The sequence below is a fragment of the Misgurnus anguillicaudatus genome, chromosome 21 (assembly GCF_027580225.2).
Source record: "Misgurnus anguillicaudatus chromosome 21, ASM2758022v2, whole genome shotgun sequence".
NCBI lineage: Eukaryota > Metazoa > Chordata > Actinopteri > Cypriniformes > Cobitidae > Misgurnus > Misgurnus anguillicaudatus.
In genome coordinates, this window is record NC_073357.2 from 19,754,659 (window position 1) to 19,775,709 (window position 21,051).

The 21,051-nt window shown below is 37.0% G+C and overlaps 1 protein-coding gene and 1 long non-coding RNA gene across 10 annotated transcripts in view; one reads left to right on the plus strand and one right to left on the minus strand.

The window, feature by feature from the left end:
- Positions 1-21,051, minus strand: part of arhgef11 (Rho guanine nucleotide exchange factor (GEF) 11) — a 210,207-nt gene that overhangs the window by 149,638 nt on the left and 39,518 nt on the right. For all 9 annotated transcript variants that reach the window (XM_073859775.1, XM_073859776.1, XM_073859769.1 and 6 more), the window contains one exon: positions 34-125. In XM_073859775.1, coding sequence (XP_073715876.1) covers positions 34-125 — 92 coding nt within the window. The remainder of the gene's footprint in view (positions 1-33; positions 126-21,051) is intronic.
- Positions 12,625-19,337, plus strand: LOC129437471 (uncharacterized). The gene is made up of 3 exons (XR_008642272.2): positions 12,625-14,986; positions 15,938-15,999; positions 16,132-19,337. It is a non-coding gene; the product is annotated as an uncharacterized lncRNA (long non-coding RNA).

Below are 21,051 nucleotides of genomic sequence, written 5' to 3' on the forward strand. Positions count from 1 at the left end.
CATTAAAGACCTAATTAACAATTTTTAAAATACCTGTGTTCTCGGAGGAAAAAGCTGACTGCTTATCTCTTTGCTGGCCAAAGGAAGACCGGCGTTCAGACTCCCCCAATGTCAAACTGCTTAACCTGGGCAAGAAATAAACAATGATGTGAAAGCAAATAAACAACAAAATAAAAATGACAAATGTCCAGGGGCAGAAAGAACACCAAGAAATATCAATCTAAGTAGAAAGAAAGCAACAAAATAATAAGAATTGAACAAGGAAAAAATAGAGTAACATACAATATTAAAGACGAATCGGTGACTCATGGAAGAAAGCTCCCAATTGTCTGACATGTGATTCACATCAATGCTGACACTGTAAATTGGTCAACCAATGTACTTTTTAATGACACATTTTGATAGCAATATCTTTCCAATCGAGACACCACCTAGACAGGTATCATCTCAAGACTACCAATTGTTTATGGAATTATATGGGGAAAATTTGCATGTGTTCCCTTTCAGAAGAGATTGTCAGTCAATCCTAAACATGAACCGAACCATGTCCATGACATTGTGTATTACACCTCTATAATTTATCAGATCAGATTTATCAGATATTCTTTTAGATTATTATTTATTATTATTATTTTGATGAACATGAATGACAGACAGGCACAATATTAGGTAACTTCTATTTAAAACCAAAGTACGGATCCAATACTATTACACACCACACGTGCATTATCCTTTTGAGCTTTTTATTTCTCTTAAGCCCTAAGTGACTGTGTGTTTATGAGGATAATTGCAAACACAAACATTTTAATGTGTGCATTAAAGGCCAATAAAGTGGCTAAAATGCTCACAAGCTCAATGTGCAGCAGATACCCGGCTTGCCTGCTCCTCTCACACAGAAACAGCACACACATATATAGCCCTGTTGTTTGTGTTTCAACAGATTATAATCACTTGTTTTAACTGCAGTGCTTAAAAACTAGCGTGACCACGCACACAGCAACATGAAGTGAGCATGTAACATCTATGTTGACAAAAGACTACCGGTTAAATCTACCTACCGGCTTATCGGACATCCCTACCGAGCACAATGTTTTCCCATCAGTCCTGACTTGTAGTGCAAAACCACAGTGTCTTTATTGATAACACTAAAGCGGCTGATCTCCTCCTCTTTTATTTTTGTTTAATTCTACAATGAAAGTTGAAAGTTGTGCAAGCTTATTTTATCAATTGCTCTGAAAAATCTGAGAAAGCTCTTACATATACATGTACAAAATGTTTCCAGCATGTTTACAACACAAGCAGTGGACTCTGACATAATATTAGTGCACATCAATTTGAACCCATAATTTCTCACACACGTTTTTTTATTGACTCGTCCGCAGACCATCCCCTTAAAGTAATCAGAAAAGAAGCAGTCAAAAGTGGACAAAGAAGTTGAATTCAATCTAGGGATGGCGAAAAAGAAAAATGTTCTTGACCGACAACCAAGCCTCATTAACAGATTAGTTTAAAATATGCTACGATGTTTGAAATAACAGCCATTTGGAGCCGTGCAACTTCGCATCTCTATGCCGCTCTGCCTCTCACACACACACTACACTGGCGCCGCCCTTCACAACACTTTTTAAAAATCCCGAGGAGCTTGTATGTAATCAGAGGACAAATGGCTCCTTAGTTTCAAAATGGTTTGGGTACAAGGTGATCGCGTTGAAAATAAAGGCATTTGTCAAGCGTTAGAAGCTAATTTGAAACATTGCCACGGCTCATTTAAGAAAATGACAGCTCTGAAAAGATGTCGCTTTGAGTAGTTCGAGGTAGTGCTAACAATAATAAAGAAAGATGATGCTCATCATCACCATACAGTATCTGTTACCACTAGGGGTGTAACGGTACGCAAAAATCACGGTTCGGTGCGAACCCCGGTTTTGAAGCCACGGTTCGGTTCATTTTCGGTACAGTAAGGGAAAATTGCAAACATTAAACTGCAGGTTGTTTATTACTATAAACTTTTTTTACAATTTGTTTACACTTTTTTTAAACACTTTTTATTAAAATATAACATATAAAAAATATATAAAATGAAAAAATAATAAATAAAATACTACTGCAAAGTTCTTTTTTACATTATCTTATAACAGAAGGTAACTCTTTTCTTAACCTTTTCTTAAACTTTTTCTACTAAAACCTTGAACTAACAAATTCAATTCCTGAATACATTTATGAACAATTAGCCTACATTTTTGCCACCAAAAATGTTCTGTTTTGATTTATTTTGGATTGTTTACCTCACAGTATTGAATTGGCTATGTACCATCTCTGTATAAAATAATATTACTGCTCTATGTGTAACTGCATAGCAAGCAACATGATGATATACTTATTATACACTCATTTTGAGATTAGTGAGTTGCATACATAGCCATCTTTGATCTTTTGCACGTTTCTCCAAATCTTTGCTTGTATTGTCAATGTAAGCTGCCTGTGACTTTACTAACGAACCCCTCCGCAGCTGAGTAACAGCTGAGAGCCCGGGTTACAGCTCTTCCGTGTCCCGACCAGCTGATCGCATTGTGACAATGATATGATTGACGTGAGGTGCAGATGAAAAATCTGATCACGTATTCTCGCTGTCACAGAAAGCGCGTCTCATTATTGCGTAGCAACGAAAGACGCGCAACCCTTTCACGCACTTTTGAAAGAACAAAGCAGCGCATTGACACGCTTTTAACATTCGCTTTTAGATACGACACGTAAACTTTAAAAAAAATAATCAAACGTATATACAACTAATTAAATAAAAATCTTTCTGCGGGCCGATTTATGTTATATGTTTGACAGAAGACTTGCGCTGAACGAGGAGACTTCCGCCACTTAATATGTTCGTGCGGAAACGCACGTATTATGTTCCGCACAGGCGCACACTAAATGCATTCGGCCTTTCGGTGCATGTGTGCACCGTGCCGAAAGCCCTGAACCGAAACGGTCCGGTTCGAATACACGTACCGTTACACCCCTAGTTACCACTAAAAATTAGATTTAATGTATTTCCAAATCTAAGCCCATCTTATAGACTGCAACACAATAAAACCAAAGGATAAAACAGGCACCTTCAGAATGAATAAAAGACGCACTGACCAATGCAGGTCTAACTCACTGTGTGCCGGACAGAACAACTCTTTTGTATAATTAAATTTTTTGTGTCAACTTCTGTTAAGGGCAACATGGACGATGCAATGCTCTGCTGATGCGAGCCGCGAGAAAGCCCTTGTCTGTTCTAGAAAGAATACAGCAAAGATATTTAATGCTAATGTATGAGTTTCTCTTGTTTTATGATGAGGTTGTTGCATTCTAGTTAACAATGCAATGCAAGCAAATGTCACGGTTATTATATTGTCTGCTATATTTGCTTTTTATTCATTAAATACATGCAATTGGTTGATGAAACATTTATTAAAATTAAGATACAATTGATGCAAAAAGAAATTAACTTTAAAGTAAGGCTTTCTACAAAGCAAAACCTAATTAAGTGGTAAAATTCATGTCAGACGATTTACAAAAACAAAACTTAATCTGCACTTAACTATTAAAAGCCGTGATGTTAATAATTTCTAATGCAATCAGGAGAGACTTTTGTTTTAATTATTTTATTGCTTCATTTTATTTACTATTTGAATGAAGGATTTTACAAAAAATATTTGTATTTTATATGCTGAAATATGCAGAAAGAAATATATGCTAACAGAGGGAGGACTTTCTTTATTTCATTAAAATATGGTGAAATGTGCACAAAATAGGTTTAAAAGTTCAGCAATTTTCTTCAAGTCTGAGACTGCTGCATTTAATTTTTGCTTGATGCAATGTGAATGAAGATAAAATTTAATAAAATATTGAAACTAATATAACAAGTTACGTGTACACATATGTGCTACTACTGTATTTAAGCATTGTATCACACAAGTTGCAACTTACATCATCTCAAGTGTTTTAGCCTGTAGCGTTTACTTTTTGCAGACCTTGTGAGCACTAGGGCTGTCAACGAATATTCTAAATTCGAATATATATTCGAATAGTAAAAAAAAACGAATTTCGAATATGAAAATTAATATTCGAATACATTTTTTTATTTAAGCCCACGGTAGTAGAGGCGTGGCTGTCTGCTTTGTGGCGCACTAGTGCGCCTGGTTCAGGGACAGGTCACAGTAGTCACACTGTCTGTCACTGTTAAAAGAGAAAACGAGTTTAACCCCCCAAAAATCTAAAAAGCTATGTCTGGAAGTACTTTGGATTTTGGTCGGTAGGAGGTAAAATTGTTGAGCCGCGAAATAAAGTTGTTAGCATACCATTCGACCACTAGCAACATGATGTCACATCTCGAAAATGTGCACCCAAATGAGCATGGCATCTTGTACACACTGCATATTAATTTGTTTGTCACTTTTAATGCTTAATCTTGTTCTGTACACACACACTTTTTTACACACACGTAATTTACGGGACTGACAATCGCATTCTACAACCGCATTAACTCCTGCAGTGACAACCGCGTTTACAGAAACTTTGCATAGTGTGTAGCCTACATAACCGAACTGAACAACTAGTAGTTAATAAAGTGTTTTAACGTGCATCATGGACATGACAGGTCTCTCTTCTGAAGAAACAAATTATTTGAAGGGGGAAAAGTCTTCTGTATGCGCGATACAGAGAATGACAGAGGCACAAGCGTTTGCTGCTCAGCGTTGCCAGATCTTGCACTAAAAAAACAGCGAACACGAAAAATCCAATAATAAACCGAAATAAATCCAAACGCTTTACCTCAAAGATCAAAATATTGGGACTGGCACCTTCACATTTTAACAACACCATAAACGGTTAAGCGCTAAAATGGTATGTGAGTACAAAAAAGACGAGGACCTGGCATAACTGCAAGAGCGCGCGGCAGCCTCACAGATGCGTACAATACACAACGACACGACGGAGGTTTATTGCAAAACATAATGCTGTTAAATTATTTTCTTTAAAGCTGTGAGTGATAAGCACGTGAGACGGCAGACCGTTGCTATGGTTATCTCCGTGTCAATCTTCACATTTTCACATTTAAATGCGGTTGTCTCTCCTGAAAGTTTGCAGTGTGTACGAGATCACAATGTGTGGAACTCCAGCTAAACAGTCAGGTCTTAACACTTACTTTGCATCGCCCGCCACAAGCTCTTTGTCTGCAACACGACAAGAGGTCATAACAGAGAAATTAATTTCGTTCATTTGTAAGGACATGAGACCGATCAGTGTCGTGGATGGAGCAGGCTTCAGGGAGTTTTGTCAAGCAATGTAACCGAGGTACCATATCACTTTGATGTCTCTTGATTTACTTGTTTTGTGTATGTAATATACGTTGTCAAATATGTTTAAACTTAAATAGACTACCTATAGAAGAAGTTATGTCTCTTTATATTAATTTGTCCTGTTATTGACGTAATGCGTCATTAAACGTCGTTGAAAAAATGGGCAACCAGATATTCGAATAGTTCGAATATTCGTGGGTTTTTTAGGGAGAATATTCGAATGTCATTTTTGAGCAATTTTGACAGCCCTAGTGAGCACGCCATGACCTTGTGCAGGACCCAAATGCTGTGACCTTGCACCAAATGTTTTTATTGGTTTTTAAGTAAAAACTGGCGAGTTATGAAAAATTGGGTGTTAGTGATTTGTTCACTTCAGACAAAAAGATCCTGGAAATTGGAATGAGATGGCTAACTGTAGTAGCGTTTAGTCCACGTCTATAATAGCCTAATTTAGAGATCACTTTTTTAAACCGACAACCGACAACTTTGACCGTTGATATGGTCAACCATCGGTCAAGCGGTCATCGGTTAATAGAGCTCTACAATGTGAGTATTTCACTCACATTTGCGCCAAAAAAATATTTGTGTGCAAACTTGTAAAATAATTTAGGAGCATAGTGCGCGAGTGACGGGCTGTTCTCAATACACTGAACAGCAGCGCGATAAATCGAAGCATACCATTGATTTAGCATGGAAAGCATGCAGGAGGACAAGGTTGCAATGTTTCACATGGAAAGCAAGGAAGAGGATGGGTGCGATGTGAACATAACATGATGACATAACTTTATTAAAATGACAGCGACAATATTCGCAACTAATGAGCCAATCACTGAAATAGTGTGGGAATGTGCGGGAACTGCTGGATTTTAAGTGAGAGAGTCAAGTGACAGTGCTAAAACAGTGCTAAAAATGTTATAGCCAGATATAATGACACAATTGCAAAACCCATCAAGACAAATGAGCGATCTATTCATCAAGCTAACGCGCAAACTGACGCATATGAAAGTAAGCCATAGATATACTGTAAAAAATGTCTGTAGAAATTACAGTATTAATGGGTATTACTGGCAACTAGCTGTCAGTAACTTACTGTAGATTTTACATTTATGTTATTTAGTGGCAACATTTTGTTCGAAGTTAAATGAACATGAAACATTTTCAGACTTTATCTTCTACAGTAAGTTACTGGCAACCAGCCGCAAAATTACAGCAAATTTTTTACAGTGTAGTAGGGATGCTCCGATCAGGATTTTTGCAGCCGATACTGATTACCGATTTGTGATCTTCGTGATTGGCCGATACCGTTTTTTTTTTTTTGCTGATATGCAATCTCTCTGATGACTAGGGATTAGGGGTGTCACGATTTCGATTTTAAATCGAAATCGATCGAAATTAAATCACAGCTTCGAACTTCAAATTAAAAAATGGGATCGTCGATGCTGCCACGCCCCCATTTCACATCCGGTCGGCTTGCCAAGCGAGGAAAAAAACTCTCAGAGATGCCTTTAAAAACATCTGTCCAGCGGAACGCGATCATATTTTAAAGACGAGGGATGCTACAACTCCTTGAAATGCATATCATAAACAGGATTACCAGTGATCTGACTTTGGACAGAGCACAGCTCTCTGCACGTGCGCGATAGCGAGGGAGGCGCAAAGATGCAGCGGGTTATATTAAACAAAAGGATAGTTTGCCTCAGCTTGCATGAAACGCATAAAACTGAACAAATACGTAAGGGTTAATACTTTAGTTTATGTTCAGACGTCGGACAGATGCGAGCACGTGCACGTGAGACAGAGAGAAGCGCAGCTGCTTATTATGCTGGATTTATTTCAGATGCTATGAGTCCAAGACACGCGCATTAAGTCCATGTTAGAGATGCGCGGATGGACTATTATTTCATAGCCTGCACTGGTGTCATCCTAATTTACCACGTTGGAAAACTTATTCCAGGCAACCCTTTCTCACATTCTATTTCCTTTGTTTTTAATTCTCATTTTTTGAGTTTGCCACGTACCTCCTTCGCCAGCGTTGATAAGAGCTGTGTCAAAATGCGTCCTCATTTCTCCGCGCTGTTAATGATAGAACGAAGGATTTCCCAAACAATTAAAAGCTTTATTAAATAAAAGTGTGTATTTATTAGAAAACCTTTTCTTGTCACTGTTTTAGTATTATAAGTTATGTTTTGTGTTAATATTATTCTGTTTATGTTGCGTATATTTCTAGGTTGATTATTTGATATGCTGTTAAATAGATTAATCTACATCAATGTGTCATATGTTCTGAAATAAATTAATATTTTTCTGATTACATATTTATTTTAATAAGTCAGAAATGTCTCCGTTGTTTTCTGCTGACAGGCGCGGTGGGTGCTACTGGGGGCGTGTGCAGCAGGTGAGGCAAATTTTGGGTCCTCAGAAGGCTAGACCGTCTCATTTCAGTTCTTTTCTTGAACTTCTGAGGCTGCCACTATATGAAAGACAGAGATGTCGCATGCTTAGAAGGACAGAGCTAATAACAAGCAGTCGATCCGGCACCCGCCCGAATTTAATTAAAATATTATTTTTCGTCACGTCATCCGCCCGATCCATGTAACTGCCAACCGCGCATAGTCCATATGCGTGCAAGAAGGAATCCTCTCTCTACAAGCTCTCGCGTTAAGTGAAGCCCACAAACCCCCATGCGAGTTTTGCAATGTGCATGTTAATGTTAAAGTATTATAATAATAATAAATAATGGCATATAATTTTTGTCTAAATTATATGCCATATAAAAAATATGTACAAATCGAGAATCGGATCGAATCGTGACCTCAGAATCGAAAATGTAATCGAATCGAGGATTTGGAGAATCGTGACACCCCTACTAGGGATGCACCGATCAGGGGCGTCGGACTGGGGGTAAAACCAGTACTGATTACCAGGGCCCCAAGGGGAGAGAGGGCCCTTGAAAGTCTGGACTATATTTTATTTTACCTGGATATTTTCATTTCTTATTTTAATTTTATAATGTCAAATGAAATGTAAAGTTAGTGTATTTGCTCAATAACTGTTTGAATATATTTTGTAAAAGTAAAAACTATCTAAAGTCACACGGTCCCACCCCTTCCTAATGCACCAAATGGTTTAGTCCATCTGCACGCGATTTTGTTTGTAGTTGTGCGTCTGGTAGAGCGCAAACTTCTGCGGTGCGGTTGAAATGTCTTTGTCAAACAAAGCTAAATTGGGCCACCAAAACAGAAAGAAAAAACAGTGGAAGGAAAAAAACAAACTTCCTACTATACTACTTCGCTACATTTTAAATCATACCCGTTACTGAGTAAAGAATATTTTTTTAAAATACAAGGTAATCACGGATGAATGATGATTGATTGATGGGCGGGGAATGCACTAAACTCACAAAAAGAACCATGGAGATGGACGAGACAGGCACGCGCTAATGCAGACCCTCAATTCATTTCTTATGAAATAAACCTCTGGCCATATTTAAGCGACCACTTTCCACTGAGGCGAAACGAGTGTTTCATTCATATGTAAGGTAGGATTTATGCTTATGAGAACGGAATTGTGGACCGGGGTTTTATCGCTCATTTGCACGACGCGTTTTTAATACCATGCGCATTATCTTCCGATGTCAATCAGCTTTGCATCAAGTCAACCACAACTTAAGAACGTCCTTGAGAATGCGCATGTCATTAGACATTGGAGAGAGAGAGAGAGAAATAAGAATAAAGGTCTTATATCAGGTACCCAGGTCAGGGAAGTTAGATAAAAGACAATAAGGATGAAAGTATATAGCCATGCACTCATCTCATGATATGCTCATTTAAACTATATAATAATGTATGTAACCAGCAATACATCAATTACAACCTTACTATAGTGATTGTATTTACTAGCTGCTGACCTCATATTATTTTTGCTTTAAAAGTGCATACTCACCTGTAAAAATCATTAAACTATTCCATAAATGTTTCTTAGTTATATAAAAGCTTTTACTTTATTAACTTTTTGCTATTGCACTTTAATTGTAAAGATATTCCTACAATTAAAAACAACTAGTTTGAAATGTATATTCCCTTGTCGTTTTTGAACTATACTAGAATTCTTCACCTCTTCCCGCTGTAAAAAAGTAACTTTTAAAAAGTGACTTACTTTTTACTTTTACTTGAGTAGATTTTTAGACAAGTAACTTAACTTTTACTTAAGTAGAATATCTTATTACTCTACACCTCTGGCTAAACTGTTTGAATTTTCCTGGCTGCGATTGTTAGTGCTAAAATGAACCGAGACAACCCATTGAAAAAGCAGAATATACACTTTCAGATGATAATTTGGTCATAGACTACATGCAATTTGAGTTGAAAGGCTAAATAAATAAACTGTATACTAACAGCTGTTTGCATACAAAACAATAGCCTAATTTGAAAAATGTTTAATTTTAAATGAATAGGCTATAATATGTAAGCAATAGCATTTGTTTCATTTTGCCTTTGTTCCAGATAAAATGACTAGTGATACACGTTTTGTTCGTCTTTTAATATGAATGGAGCTTTTTGTTAATGTACAAAACTAAAATGGCATATTTATGATTTAATTTACGCCTTAAAGTAATAAAGCATAATAAAAATAAATGTTCTAAAATTTAATGTCTTGTTACTTCAGCAAAATAAAATATGTCTGAATCAAGTCTTGTATGGTTATCATACAGTTTGTTCATGTAGTGATTAGAAAACTATATGGAAAAATGGGGGGCCCATCAGGACTGCCTATGCATAGGGCCCGGGACCTTGTGCTACGGCCCTGGCACCAATACCACTTTTTCCATCTCCGTTCCGATTCCGATACCCGAATTCTGAGTATCGGCCGATTCCGATACCTGCCGATCCGATACTACTGTATTTTTCTTGAGCAATTTAAATTACACACAGACACAAACAGACACAAACACACACACAATTTAAATGTGTATAGTGCTTTCTGCTATATCTAGCATAATATAATTATATTATATATAATTATAATTTTAAAGTAAAAAACAATAATTTAAAATGATTGACAAGTTACAAGAACATAAGTAATTATTAACCATGGCAGTGTTTAGTCGAAAATAAAATAGGCACGTTTGATCAAATAAGTATGCTAAATATATATTTCCTTAATTGCACAAAAAGTCACAGTAAAAAAGCTTTAGTGTGCAGATGCTTATTTTGGAAATTATGCGCTTAACCGGCCCTTTTATGCACATTCTGGGTGCAGAATTGATTCGCCTAAATCATTTTGAGTGCGCGATACTGTGTTTCCTGGGTGCATTAAGTTCTAATCTCTTTGTGTTTTAACAGACACAAAGAGATTAGATGCATCGTGTGCTCAGCACATACCGAATTTCATCCATCCAACAGCTTACTGGGACTTTATAAAATCAGATCTTTTAAAACAGCCTACAGTTATTGAGTGTTCGTGTGTTGAATGACGCTTTCATCCGTCCGCTTCACCTGTGAATTAACTTAGCACATAGTGAATTGCATCCATCCAACAGCTTACTGAGACTTTATAAAAATCAGATCTTTAATAAAATTACATAACATTACAGTTATTGTGTGTGTGCGTGTCATGTGTTGAATGACGCGTTTTCTTCCGTCCGCATCTCATCAGTGGATTAACTCAGTTTGCAAGTAAGTTACAGTGTTTCTGTGAACATTAATATCTTTAAATGTGCGTTTGTTCCTTCGCATGAAACTATTGAGTGTAAGATGAATTTGATTATAGTGCACTTGATTATGGTGCTTTTATAATACTTTGTCTTTTTAATCGCTTGTCAGTGACAACCATGGGTAACGTGCGGTATCGGAATTGGATCGGTCCTGTTAGTCCGATATCCGATCCAGCAAAAAAGGCCGGATCAGCACCGATACCGATCCAGAATATCGGATCGGTGCATCCCTACGGATGACTGTAACTGTTAATATTTTATCTAGATAAAGGAACACCACAGATGTTGCCTTTGTTATATTACTTGCAGTAATTAGGTATATTACTGTTTTAATAGAGACTCAAATAAATAAGCACAACAAATATATTTTCTGCAAAGAGATATTTAATATCTCTTTAAAAAAGTAATGAAAATAAAACACTTCATAGTCTTCAGTGTATGAATTAAACATAAATGCATTCGTATGAAGTATAACAGTTCCTTAGTCAAGAGCAGAGAGTGATTTTATTGAGAGATGAATTAGGTTACTGTAGCTTTAAGACGTGAGAGAGATTGCTCGGTTCACGTGCACTAGTGACAGGCTGCTGTGTTTGCGTGCTGCGGCTGAATGCAGACAAGAGCAGCTGTGAGGAAAATTACAGTTTAAACGCTCAAAACTTTAAAACGTATGCAAATAATAAACTTTTGACATGAGGATGCAATTGTCCGCGATAGATATGTGTTGAATACACTGTTTGATGAGGATGTGATGTGAAGACGCGACCGAAGCGCGTCCTCATAGAAAACGGGCATATCTCTGTAAAGGCAGAAAGAGAAATACAATCTGCACACGAGCAACGTGCTACGTAAAAATGTCTCTAATTGCAGCCGCATTCAGGATCCCTTTGATGACAAAAGTACACAGAAAAATCGGTTTGTGAGATCGACAGATTTAGCGAGCACCGATCGAGTCATTTAATGCCATTATCGCCCGTACCGAACAGGGGCCGATCGATCGGAGCATCCCTAGTAGATAGTGCTGTGACGGATCACAGTTGATCTGTGATTTGTACGAATAACGACCCACGGTTTGGCTCGCGTGCGATCCGCGGATTAATAAGCAAATTTAAATAGGGAAAGTTTATCATTTGCACGTGTTTCAAAGGCTTGCAAATGTTAACAATCAAGTGATTTACCGCAAAATCAAATAGGCGCTAAAGTGAGCAGCTTTCTGTACGCACAGAGGCACATGCTGCTGAATGTGTCTGGTCCAGCTCCAGTCAGGCGTGATCATCACTATGCTCTTCAAAGACCAGAACTCTTGATCTGTAAACTATAGAGTTGCGCAACTGTGTCTCATACTGTAGTCGATTAAAATACATTTGATGAATAGAGCAATGAAAAACAACATAACGTTTTTATGTGGAGCAACTGTTTATGCTGCGTTGTTTGGAATTCGCCCTCCGTCTGTGTGTGCACTACTGAGGTCACTTAAACACGTGCGCACACACAGACGGAGGGCGACTTCCAAACAACGCAGCATAAACAGTCGCTCCACATAAAAACGTTATGTTGCTTTTTCTATCGACTCGGCGCAGTAACACCCTCCCTCTCCCATTATGAGAGTGAGAAGGGGAGCGGACTTTTCAGGCGAGTCGAAGTACTCCCAAAAGTGCCATTACGCCATAAAATATAGTTCCTCTTTTAAATCCGCTTAGAAAAGTGCTACATTTTAATTTTGTACCACCAAACTTGCTCGTATAACTACTCGTCTTAAATAGGATGTGTCTTAAAATGTGTTTGGTCACTTGTAACTTTATCTCTAAATGGTAGCATTGAATGAATGGGGCTAAGCTAAATGCTATCGAAGCGTCGCAGCGCGCTCCAACGCTTACATGCACGCACACATGAATTAAAATTAAAAGAATTAAAATTAAAAATTAAAAGCTCATCAGGCACCATAAAAAGACAAACAGACAACAGCAAAAGACCTTAAAAAAACATTAAAGAGTAACTAAACCCTAAACCAACTTTTTTTAGTTAATGATCTGTAAGAATGATGCTTTATTCGTGCTGTTCGTTAATTTTTGGAAGTTTTTTGACATTTGGATATGAAGTGTTTCAATACTACAATATATGGTGTAAAAACAAGGGATGCACTGATACCACTTTTTCCATCTCCGCTGAATTCTAAGTATCGGCCAATTCCGATACCTGCCGATCCGATACTACTGTATTTTTCTTGAGCAATTTAAATTACACACAGACACACACACAGACACACACACAGACACACACACACACACACAGACACACACAGACACACACATAAATGTGTATAGTGCTTTCTGCTAAATCTAGCATAATATAATTATATTATATATAATTTTAAATTTTAAAGTAAAAACCAATAATTTAAAATGATTTATAAGTTACAAGAACATTAGTAATTATTAACCATGGCAGTGTTTAGGAGAAAATAGAATAGGCACGTTTGATCAAATAAGTATGCTAAATATATTTTCCTTAATTGCAAAAAAGTCACAGTAAAAAAGCTTTGGTGCGCAGATGGTTATTTTGGGAATTATGTACTTAACCGGACCTTTTATGCACATTTCGGGTGCAGAATTGATGCGCTTAAATCATATTGAGTGCGCAATACTGTGCTTCCTGGGTGCAGCATTGATGCTCTAGAAGCATCCTCACATGGGAATCCTCGCTCCGCAATGGAAAGTTACGTTCATAACTATTGAAACACAAAGAGATTAAATGCATCGTGTGCTCAGCACATACTGAATTGCATCCACCCAACAGCTTACTGAGACTTTATAAAATCAGATCTTTAATAAACATTACAGTTATTGTGTGTGTGTTGAATGACGCGCTTTCACTCGTCCGCTTCACCAGTGGATTAACTCAGTTTGCAAGTAATTACAGTGTTTCTGTGAACATTAATATCTTTAAATGTGCATTTGTTCCTTCACATGAAGCTATTGAGTGTAAGATGACTTTGATTATAGTGCATAAAAACGTTTATGGTGCTTTTATAATACTTTGTCGTTTTAATTAGAGCCCGACCGATATGCATTTTTTGGGGCCGATGCCGATACAGATATTAGAGAGTAAAAAAAGACCGATAACGATATATCGGCCGATATTCATTATGTGCATATTATAGTACAGTACACATATACTACAGTATATTATACTACTACAGTACTCTACATAGAATACACTATATACATTAACAGAATATACTATATATAAATACTTTTTGCAATGATCACTCTATGATCACACCACAAATGTGGTGATCAAACACTTAAAATGACGTGACAAAGATATGTAATATAGGCAGGTGTGTTTTACAAGTTAACAATAAACTTTATTATCCAAAATGATTCTGATATAAGTGCACAAAACAGTAAATTTGACTTATTATAAATAACTTTAAAACACAAACAAAACAAAATACATATAACTTAAACCATTGTCAGTTTTAACGAGAATAATGTTATATTGGGCTTATTTTAAAAAATGGAAACTTATAAAGTCATTGTTATATTGGGCTTAGCTTTAGAGTAAGTTATAGACTTCACAAATTAATTAAAAACTTACCGTTAAGACGACAATGCTTGAATTACTGACAACATACTGATGTAGGCTACACTGTAACAAATTTCTGTAATTTCTACAGCAAAATTTTACAGTTACTTCTTGTTCTGTCATTTTACAAAGTTTAGCTGTACATTGCAATGCATTGTGGGTCAAAAAACGATTACAGAAGTTGACAGCTTTTCCCCCACAATAAATTACAGGTATATTTGCGCTTGCTTGTAAATGATGCAGTATTACAGTTATTCACTGTTGAATGAGTTGCACGAGGCAGCTTGACGCCATTTTATGTCGGATTGCAGAGGAGCAGGGACATTGCCACGCCACTCATGCACAAAATGTAAGTATACTTTTATAAATAGCTATTATAATTGTTAATGTTGGTTTAAATAAAGTTTACCGTGTATCAGTCAAGCCCCACAATAAAGTTAATAAAGAAATTTTGAACAAGCAATCCCAGGTGAAGCAGTTAGTGGTTAAAATAAAGTAAATGGTATAACTTTCATGTTAACCCTTTTCATATTTAATTAAATTGGACTTCAATGTATGTGCGTTAACGTCACTCGGGCATGCAAGCAGGGTGCGTGCATGCGCGTATGTGCACATCCACATTGATGCATAGGTCTTATACATGCATACATATATTTTGAAATATTAAAATATAGGATCAGATCGAGAGTTTTTAACAAACGTGCGTGTTCATAGGCGCAAATTCTTTCTCCGCCGGTGGCAGCGTCAAGCAATGCTTAGCAACGAAAGAAGCTCTGAAGCGCCCACGCGATTTGAAGAGGAGAAAAGCGGCGCGGTAACGTTATCCGCGTGGTTTCAGACGCGACATGTAAAGTAAATGTAAAGCGACTGTGCGTATGTGTTGGCCATTTCGGTGGCTGCTCGAGCTGAGCCCCGGAGGACCCAGGGCATCAGGGCATATCTGCGTGTTTATTGTAGCACTTCCACTCATAAAACAACAAGTGAGAAACCTTTTTGGGGTTATTATGTTTCCACCTGTGCTGAAAACGCGTTTTGATGGTGTACTGGTAGCGCAGATTGATACTTTTTCGCAACTTTGAATGAGAGAGAACGGCCGTTTCTCAACCGAAGGCTTCAGTCTCCGGAGGTCGCATATGCAGGCTGTATGTCATCAAGCCTGGTTTATTATTTTCATACATTTGCAAGTCATAAGCATATTACAACGATGTATGATCAACAAAGAATAATAGTCAAGCTTTCAAAGATGATATTGCTATGAAAAATTACTGTACATTTGAATCAATTTTTCTTTGTCTTTTAGGTGTTGGCAACAGCAACAGACGTTGAAAAAACACTACAGTTTCCTGACTCTAATTGTCTTAGGTAGTCTATTTTTTTAATGAGTTGTAAGCATTGCAAAGACGGGCTATGAAGGACACAAATTTTTTTAACGTGGATATGTTTAGGTGGAAAGCAACAGATTTTTTGCATGTAAACCATTTGTTTTTTTCTTAGGTGAATCAGCGTTTGGATGCTGAGCATCGGGTGGTTGCGCCTCCACATCCCAACTTCGTGGCTGGAATGGCAGCTTTGTTTTCTAGCTACTACAACTTCAATCTTGTGAACCAGGAGCAAGTGCACACTAGAGTTCATTCAAAGGTAACTATGTGCTTGAAGTACAATGCAGTTTATCATTATTTTGTAAAGTGTGCTATTATGAGTAACAGAGATTTTATTTTGCTTTAAGTGTGCTTACAGGAAATCCCTTTAACATGATTTTTTTAGTTGATAAATTGGGTTAAGTTTGCAGTTATTTACCCAAATGCTTTATATCATTGCAGAACCAATTCATTGTAACATTCAAACATTGACAATAAAGATTTATTTGATTATATATTTTGAAAAGTAGTTCTGCATTGGGGTAACTGAGCATTTAGGTAAATAAACTGCAAACTTGCTTTTTATGGCATTCACAAGAAATCCCATATGCCCATTTCATATGCCCACCCAGGCCTCACCCTCCCCACTATGGCAGTGATGCTCAAGGCAAACACACAAAAAAAGATACTTTAATTGTAGATCTTTGGATGGACCAGCCCAACAGCAGCAAACTTAGACAACCAAAGAACATTAACCAAGACATGTCTTGTGTTCCTCAAAAGAATACATTTATTTTCCTGCTTTAGGGTGCCCTCTGACCACTCCCTACATTGGAACAATTTTGTCCATTACAGACTGACAGTATAACTACGTAGTGGAGCCTCGTATCTACGTATCTAGAATGTTTTTCAAGTCTGAAAGCACTATAAAGTTGCTTAATACACTTAATATGGTGTATTATGTTATGAATACTAAAATGTTATATTGTTGTGGTTTGTTTTATGTTTTGTTGTCCTTTGAAGCAGGGGATAGTCGGGAAATTTTCAACCAGAGGACCTGCTGCTTGAGGTTATGTTAATGCAACTAACCTAACCATAACTCATGCAATTTTGTGACTAGAAATCCAAATCATCCCTTCAACTGCTATGACTCTATATTTCACTATAGTCATTGCATTGCAGAGCCACTTCCTGGTTTAGCTTGCCTGGACAGCACAACTAAAATTAAATGAATAATAATTACCCACTGAATTTTTCTGTTGCAGTTTTTCTGCACTTAAGCTGAAAAGGGCAAATCAGCTTGATTTGCACAGCCTGATGTATTTTGCACTCTCATGTAGAGCAGTTAAGGCACTTTTTCATAAAGTTTATTTTCATGTGATTTTGTGATTTCAGATGCTTCATTGGACTGAACCCCTCCAGTGGGACCAAGACAGCAAAGGTGGTTAGCCAAAAAAGAGGGAAGGTACAGGAGAAAAAGAAGAACTGCATTAACCATCACGTCTCCTCTCTACTTAAGCGGCTGATAGATTTTGAATGGCTTCAATTGTAAGTCTCAAGCGACTTCCTCACAATATGAATGGACATTGTTCTAAATGTTTTCTGAATTTCACTGAATGTTAAGAAAATGACATTCTGAAAATGTACAGTATTGTAACACTGTATTTTGTTTTAATAATAAAATTTCATGATTTTGCATCTTGGAGTATGGTTTTATTTAACAGTTGAAGAGAATCTTATCCAATGGTGTTTGGATTTAAAGCAAGCCTGGTCTTATTTAAAACACTTTACAATAGGCATCAGCAAAGATTAACTATTTATTTTTTACAACAACACAATGTATTGTAAAATATTTACAGATTTTTGCTGGCAGCTCGAGTTGGCAGCAAAAAGATGTAATTATTTCAAAACACATTATGTTGTTGTAAAAAAGATTCTACAATAACATATTGTATTGTGAGGAATTTACAGATATTACCTGGCAACTCTAGTTGCCAGGTAATATCTGTAATTTGAAAAGAAAACAAGATAATGTTGTAAACTAAATTACAATAAAGTAGTGTTTTAATATAAAAACCTAATACTTTGCTGTAATTTATGTACAACAATAACCTGTAAACGAAATCCAGTATTATACTGTAATTCATTTTTACAGTTATTAAAAGCAAATTCACAAAACTTTACAAGATATTACTGGCAACTTTTTTGCCAGGTACTTACTGTAAAATCTACAGGCAAATTCGTTACAGTGTAATGTTTAATGTACTGCACAACTTTTTTATAACACGAACCCACAGTGTTCTGCCGGGACTTTAAACTTTTATAAAACTAAAGCGTCTGCTCTCCGCCTCTTTTATTTAAGAAAGGGTGTAAAGTTGCGCGAGCTTATTTAACCAATTGCTTTGAAATGAGCATGTAACAGCACAAGCAGCTGTACTCCCACAGACTGCGCATCAGTTTAAGCGCGTCCTTTCTCCGCCTCGCGTCATTTCTTCCGCTTGCGTTTGAAACAACTCGCAAGTGGACAAAAAAGACTGATTAAAACCACCAAATGTAAACAGGAATGTGTCTCTCTCTTCCACTTATAATCCAATCGACCAAAGCGCGTCTAATACCAGGTGTAAAATGTATTGAAGAAACCGCGTGACTGCCGGCAAAACGATAAATCGGTCGGGCTCTAGTTTTAATCGCTTGTCAGTGACAACCATGGGTAACGTGCAGTATCGGAATTGGATCAGTCCTGTTAGTCCGATCCAGCAAAAAAGGCCGGATCGGCCCCGATACCGATCCAGAATATCGGATCAGTGCATCCCTAGTAAAAACGTCCGAGTGCTGCCCTCTTCAGGTTGAATGGTGGCTACTGCAGTTGAATTTTTCCTATTGGATGTTGGGTCCAAAAAATAACTTGTGACGTAAGCAGGTTCAAGCTCACCACGCCCTTGTTATGATCTCACCACACACTTGGTACAAGCTTAGTTTGTCCCCTCTATCTCTGTTGGGATCTGCCCACTTTTTTTGCATTTTTCAAATATTACCAGTGGGTGGAGTCAAGCTCTGACCAGGGGTTTAGTTACGCTTTAATATCTTTGTTGATTACCCAAGGGATAGCCGTTTTGTATTAAATGCTTCTAACCACATTTGATATCAAAATGTATTTCCCTTGTATTACATTATTTGCTTTTTATACTGTCTATTCCATTTCTTTTTATACTCAGTTAATTTATACACATAATAATTAGTGCTGGGTAGGGGTGTCACGATTCTCCAAATCCTCATTTTCGATTCTAATGGCACGGTTCGATTCTTGATTTTACTTTTTTTTAAAGCAAAAAAAAAGGATATGCCATTTTAAGACTAGACTTTTATGAAATATAATATCTGATCTTGAACCCGGAGATGCCCTGCCATGTTAGTCATGCTGCCAGTGGAAAAATATCGTAGACGCACATACCTGATAAAACAAAACTTCCTATCAGATGAACATTCCTGTCAATACTTTGCACCTTTAAAACATGTATTTATTACAGTCAGATGAGATTGTGAGGCTATACCCCAATATGTCATGTTTTAAATGCTGTTTTCATAACTCTTAAGCAACTGAAATAAGTTGTTGTGAAACTTAATGGATCTCAGTTCAGAGAAACAACCGGTCCTGTCACAGACGCCGCTCTGCTGTGCAAGTATGCATGCTCTGAGTTCAGCTGAAAACGGTTGACTCGCAGCACTCAACACGTGTTTTTTCCCGCTTGGCAAGCCGACCGGACGTGACATGGGGGCGTGGCCGCATCGATAATTTTTGCGATATGATTGAACCTACAAGTAATATTCTAATCTGTATTCTACCCCGTTTGGTTTTTACAACTTTTATTCAGGAGCAAAAATATGCATTTAAATTTGACAGGAATATAGATTTGTCATTTACCGTGATAATTATCGTTATCAACTGATACAAAAAAAAGTAAACATTTTTGGGCCATATCACCAAGTTCTAAATCTAATAATATAACAATAATGTCTGGGACGTCCCGATCACTTTGTGTCATCTAATTCTGAGTAGTGGTAGAAATCAAGTCCTGATCCAAAACTTGTATTTTCATAATACTAGGTGCACACTTCGAGTACATTAATGTTATTAAAATCAATTCAGTGTGTATGCTTGACAACTAAATAGGTCTGTAAAAAAATATGCAGGAATCCAATTCTGTTCAGTCAGTTATTGCATTTTTTTACTAAATAAACAAACTAACTAAAACAAATCTAATTTTGATTGAATTATGTATTATTAATTAACAATTCAACGCAGCATTATAGTAAAGTATAAAGTTTACCAAGCATGAACATGATTTCATTCAATATCAGTTTCTACAAACTGGATTTGCAACATTGCAGTAAAACCTGAAGAAAAAAAACGAGATTGGCAAGGCAGTCAAGGGAGTTTAGTTGTTAAAGTGCTTCCAGTTTAGTTGTAAATTGTGTAGCTGTAAATAGTGTAGCTGTGATAAAAATCTCATTGGCTTAAAGGCTGAGTCCACGATGTTTGAAAAACGCTTTGGAAATGGAGACGGGCCGACTACCAAAACACACTTATAGCCAATCAGCAGTAAGGAGCGTGCCTACTAACCGACATCCTTGCCGGGTTGCGTATGTGTGGAGCGGGTCCAGATTCTATTGGGGTAGGGGCGTGTTTGTCTAGGTGATTTCAAATATCAACATTGGCTTTCAAACATCATGGACTCCGCCTTTAAGATCTCTGCTTCAACAATGATTACTACTCAACTGCTGCAAATTATGAAAAAGAAATTTAGATAAGAAATGACAGTTGGATGTTTAGACTTTTATTTTATCACCTTAAGTCAGCATACCTGGACAAGTGAGGTCGTTTCTTAATGGCCCTGATGTCATGTGACACAAATAGGAAGTAAACACACAGGAAAAACAGGTGAACAGAAAGAAAGATACACACTGACAACAGTTTACAGTCATGAATTACGAAGAGAGGCCCACAGACAAGACACACAAATGAACAGACAGTGCTTGGACTCAATTATGAAAATGG